Source organism: Adiantum capillus-veneris, chromosome 8 (genome assembly GCF_014529385.1).
Source record: "Adiantum capillus-veneris isolate H3 chromosome 8, ASM1452938v2, whole genome shotgun sequence".
NCBI lineage: Eukaryota > Viridiplantae > Streptophyta > Polypodiopsida > Polypodiales > Pteridaceae > Adiantum > Adiantum capillus-veneris.
The window spans coordinates 272,899-278,385 of NC_140938.1; the positions used below are offsets into that span (position 1 = coordinate 272,899).

A 5,487-nucleotide genomic window follows, 5' to 3' on the forward strand; every position below is an offset into this window, starting at 1 on the left:
TTTATAGTTTTGGGTGCAATTGTATGATGCAACTACGACTCTTCTCTCCAAATTGACTTGATAAGTTGGCTCATCAGGTGGTTGAAGGTATATTGTCCTTGAAGCCTGTTGTGCCATTTCATGCTTGGTGGTTTGAGGGCTTGTTGAATTGATTTCGTAAAAGCTCAATTGTAAGAGGGTTCTCGGTGAGAGGGCTCCCGTGACCCTAAGACAATTTGTGTATTGGCAATAAGGTCAAGTTTTGTGTTGTCTCTCTGTTTCTCACCAAGCTTTGTGTGCCTTTAGTCTTTAAGGCTAAGACTGAGTTGCTCAAGTTGATTTGTGCTCTTTACCTCACTCTAGTGTGGTGAATTTTTGTGTTTGGTGTGTGGCTATCTTGCATTTTCCTCTCTTTGTGCGTTTTAGTACAAGGAGATATCACGTGCGTCCTAGTTCGCATCTACAACTAGGTGGTGCCCCTTTTCTTGTTTGGTTCGTGGATATGGGTTGTTGTTGTCTCTGATTGTGCTTGCCCCAACCCCAATTGAGCAGCACGGGAGTCTCGAAGGGTGTTTAGAGGCCGCTCTTCTTGTTGCCTGCCCTGGACCGCCTCAACGCGTATAAAATCTTTTGGCTCAGAATGACATGAAATTTTGCAAACATGCTTAAAACATCATTTTCAACCCTCCTGGTCAAAAGTGAAATTTGATTTTCAAATCTTGCCATGAGACATTATACGCGTATAAAATCTATGTGCTCAGGTTTTGACAAAATTTGGTATGTGAGCTTGTCTTGTTGTGCTTAACACCCTGTTATGCTTAGATCTCAATTTTGGTCTTTAAAAGTGCCCTTTAGACATTATACGCGTATGATGTCTAACTGGCCAGTTTGAAGTGAATCTCATTATAGAGGCTCCTCACTACATTGGCAACTCACAACAACGTTTAGAATTTAATTTTGGCACTTTTTGAGCAAGTTATGGCCAATACAAGCATTCACTTGCATCTTATGGTCTTTGCAAGCCCAAAAATGCTTCAAATTTGATGAAATTTGGCCTATACGATTCTAAATGCTCTAAATCACAAGGATGCACTCAATTGTAACTTTTGACCTCAAATCTGGCCTATAAGACATCATACAGGTATGATGCCCATGTGGTCAAAATTTAGTTATGTTTCTACCAAAGGTGTCCCTTAGTGTGTACAATAGGAATATGTGCTCACAACAATTTTTGGGGTCCAAATTGCACAAAATCATCAGCTTTGACAAGGAAATCCCTTGAAAGAGTAAAATACCCCCAATTTTTAATCTATAAGCCCAAATGATATGAAATTTGGTGTATGTGCTCAACACAACATGGAAAAGATGGGTATAATGTCAAAAGTTTATAATTTGTGCCAGAATCATCTCTCAGACATCATGCATGCATGAGGGTTTAGGCATGTATTGGTGGTACCACTATTTCACTTTTTGGGTACCACCAAGAGACTACTTTGGAAAGGAATATGTGATAAATTCAAAAAATAAAAGGGGAATTTTAAAATTTTAATGGCCTTAGTAGTTGGAAGGGGCCATTAATTGTAGGAGGGGTGTCTCATTCATAATTTCAAGGTATGTGTGATGTGGCTTGTCATAGGATGACGTCAACCTCAACTTTTTCCCGCCTGCCAAGTGATCTCCCTCAGCTTTGAAACAAACGCTCGTCTCATTCACTCTCGCCTCTCTTCTGCCGGAATGAGAAGGTAAACCCTACTACTGAGGTTTGCAGATATCTCATTCACTCTCGCCTCTGCTCTGGTGGACTGAGAAGGTTAACCTATTGACGTTTTGAACTGCTGAGTTTTTGCATGTCTGCATGTGCCGTTTTTTTGCTGCTTTTGAAGTGAAGCTTTGCATGCATCATGAATACTGTAGCATTTGGAGCTACAGGTATGCATGCATTAGTCTTTCTCCTCATGCTCATAAGACATGCATCCTTTCCGCAAACAGAGGTCACCAGCCGTGCTCATAAACAATTTGCATGTCCCGTTTTGCTTGTCTGCTTTACTGAAGTCAAGCTTTGCATGCATCATACTGTAGCAGTTGGAGTTGTAGGCAGTAGTCTTTTTCTACATGCTCATAATCTCATCCTCTTTACTGTACAGTCAAGCTGTACGCTGCAAGATGAGGTCACCTACATGCGGTTTACCAAGGCACAAGATCGGGAAGGACACAATGTTTGCACCTTAACTTCAAGATCAAACCCCTCCAACCAATGAGCTCACAACGCAAAGCAGTCCATCAAAAGTGGAGGTAAAGGCTCTACCTAGCACTCTGGAATGCATTGCATCCAACTTGAAGTTGTCACGAATTCATCAAAAGGTATGCATGTGTATGTTTTGCATTGTTTTTTTCCATTGCTTTAGTGTTTGCAAAGATGGACTTTCAACAAGCTCTATTTTCTGGTGCTTGCAGCATTGGAGTACCCATGGCTATCAAGATTTTTCTTCTTGGCCGAGGAACTGCATGAGGAGTACGGGCTCAGTCTAGAGGGGAAGATGCCTAAAGAGCTCACAAATAAAGATATCCCCGATTCTCAACCATGTGAGGGATGAGTTCATTGACAAGTGTCGGCTTTTTTTACCAGAAGGTATATCAAGCAACCCCATCCAATGGTGAGCAAGATCATGTGATCCGACTGGACATCGGATTGCATGGGCAAGGTTTGGTGGCAATGTCCTGCAAGATGCAAAAAGGGGGTTTGGAGCGGAAGATCAACAAATTCCGCACCCATTTTGGCTTGACATGTGTCATTCAAATAGAAGCATCTATCTGTGTGACAGTGCCTTTTCATCAATATCGACAATGTCGGCAAGCAAGCTGCTGCAGCCATTTCAGGTAGTAGAGACACCAATGTATATTCAGCTGGTGCTTAGCATGGTGCAGGGACTTAGTGGCCAAGAGAATGAGCAAAAAAGACTGCCATGCGATGTGAAAGTGTAGCTACAGGAAACGAGGAGTTGGAGGTGCTCAAGACCTCACGTGATTCAGATCCACAGAAGGTAGACCGCAAAGAGGTAGAGGTCACAGCTATCACCAAGATGCTGTCTAAGGGAGGTGTCACTACTAATTCAGGGCGGCCTAAAGAAGATTTGGACTCCTTGCAGTTCAGCTTGCTGCTAAAAATTCCTGAAGTGCTTTGTGATAAATTCAAATTTCTCAATAGATAAGGAGAATGTGTTGACCAAGTGGTTGGAGTTAGGACTAGAAGTGCTTCATGTTATGAAGTGCTTTGAGATAGGTCTAAACTGCTTACTTGGAGTAGGAATTGCTGACCAAGTGGTTAGAAAAGGCTTCATAGTGCTCACAAGTGCCTAGAAAGTGCTAATAAATGCCTTAAAAGCACCTAAATGTGCTTTGAAGTGCTCAAGGGTGCCTACAATATACTTGAAAATGCTTGATAGGTGGTAAGAAAGTGTTTCAAAGTGGTGAAAGGGTCCTTCAAAGTACTTTGAAGTGCTTTGATATAGCTCTATACTGCTTTCTAGGTGGTTATGAAGTTTTGACCAAGTGGTAAGGATTGAGTGAAGAAGACTTCTTTAAAGTGCTCCACAATGCTGAATGGTGCTAAGAAAGTGCTTCAAAGTGCTTTCAAGGAAGCAATCAGAACTTTTAAGCACTTAAACTCCTCACAAGGGGCACTATGTGGTGACTAGGTGGTAAGAAAGTGATTTGAAGTGCTCAATGTTGCTTGATAGGTGGTCAGAAATTGATTTGAAATGCTTTACAGTGCAAATAAAGTGGTAACCAGGTGGTTAGAAAGTGATCCATAATACTGAGTGGTGCTTAGAAAGTACTTCAAAGTGCTTTCAAGTAACCAATCTACAATCTGAAGCACTTTAATTGCTCACAAGGAGTAAAAGTGGTGTCTAGGTGGCAAGAAAAACCTTTGAAGTGCTTACTAAATATCAATAGGTGGTCCGAAAGTAATTTGAAATGATTTTTAGCTAAGAAAGTGGTGCTTTGAAAGTGCTTTGAAGTGCTTACTGTTGATCAATAAGTGGTCAGGAAGTTATTTGAAATGCTTTTTGGTACCAAGAAAGTGATAACCAGGTGCTTTGAAAGTGGTAATAGCTAGGTTCTTAGAAAGTGGTGACCGGGTGGTTAGAAAGTTCTCTGAAGTGTTCAATGGTGCTCAATAGGTGGTTAAAAAGTGCTAAACAAGTTGTTAGAAAGCGCTAAGAAATGACTAGAAAGCGTTTTGATAAGATTTGTCAAACGTTTTTTTTTTCTTTGAATGCTTTAGAAGAAGTTGAATAGAAGCATTCAAGCTTGTGCACTTAAGTCCATTCAACCATGAAATGATCTTACTCTCTGTTGTTGTTTATGATCTGGTTGGAAGCAAAGGAATATGGCTTTGGAATTTGAATTAGAATCCTTGATGTATCAAAGAGCATTTATGGATACAACCATCAAATATATCTAGGAAAAGGGTAGAGGCATCATTGTCCCCTCAATGCCGACTAAAGCCTCTGTTTTGAAATTGTTTGTGTGTATTCGGGGTGACTGTGTTGCATGTGGGAAACCCCTCTCAGCTAACCACACGGCAGGGTTCTTCTCGCTGGATTGTCAACACATATATCACCCATTTTGCTGTGAAGTTCTATGTGGCACTATGGCAGAGTGCACTCACCCATTGTGCACAGTAAAGATTCCAAAAATTGCCAAGTGCTCGACACTCAAAATTGAGTACACAGAGCTATAGGGTGGCTTCACTATACTAAGCTTTAATCCACTTGTCATGAGATAAGCCCCTTAACATGATTCTTTTCTTCGCAGAAACCAATGCTGACAAAAGTTCTTGTCTACTTGATCTTGACAAGAACAATATAGAACTTTCTGAACTTGACGAGAACAACATAGAGCTATTTGAGGTTTTTCAGCATGGCAAGGCTGTTGTAAAAAGTGGAGATAGAGTGGAGGACCCCGAGGCTGAACCCTTTGTGGTTGAGAACCATGGCAAGGAAACCATTGGACATGACTCCAACAAGGTCTCAACTGACAACCAGGAAGGTAATGAAGTGCATATATGTAGTGTTTCATTTTTCTTCGAGCAGAATTTGGTTTTTTTCCCCTAAACCTTATTGTCATCCCAAAGGATAAAGTGGAGGATGCAGAGGATGTGCAGACATTACTAGTAATTGTAGATACTTTGAGGAAGAAATGCAAGCAACAACAAGAGGAAGGAGTGCAACATCTAGATCCAAAGAAAAGTACTAATCAGGACCCCACCAAAACTTGTGCACATCGAAAACTTTAAGTTCCATGTGCTTTTTGTGCTATTTACTTATTTTGAATATAAGATATATTTTTTGTCTCATGGTGTCAATCTTCACTACAATTTACTGGGTGAGGTTTTTTGGGCACTGTAGTAAAAATACAAGTGATTGGTAATGTTGGGCACTAGCATTGTGCTCAAGAAGACCTGGGGCACTTTGATCGCCAGTCACCCCTAGTAACTCAGTTTTG

General features: G+C 40.9%; 1 protein-coding gene across 1 annotated transcript; it reads left to right on the top strand.

Moving 5' to 3' along the window:
- Positions 1–4,778: 4,778 nt before the first annotated feature.
- On the top strand, positions 4,779–5,278 carry LOC147451543 (uncharacterized). Its single transcript, XM_086518759.1, has 2 exons — positions 4,779–5,031; positions 5,136–5,278. Exons 1-2 carry the CDS (start codon positions 4,779–4,781, stop codon positions 5,276–5,278), a joined length of 396 nt encoding a protein of 131 aa, XP_086374885.1.
- Positions 5,279–5,487: the final 209 nt, after the last annotated feature.

Excerpts from the sequence above, each read along its gene's own strand:
- LOC147451543 (XM_086518759.1), top strand. The coding sequence starts at position 4,779 with ATGATTCTTTTCTTCGCAGAAACCAATGCTGACAAAAGTTCTTGTCTA. Across the intron at positions 5,032-5,135 it reads CTCAACTGACAACCAGGAAG|AGGATGTGCAGACATTACTA; the intron begins GTAATGAAGTGC and ends TGGAGGATGCAG.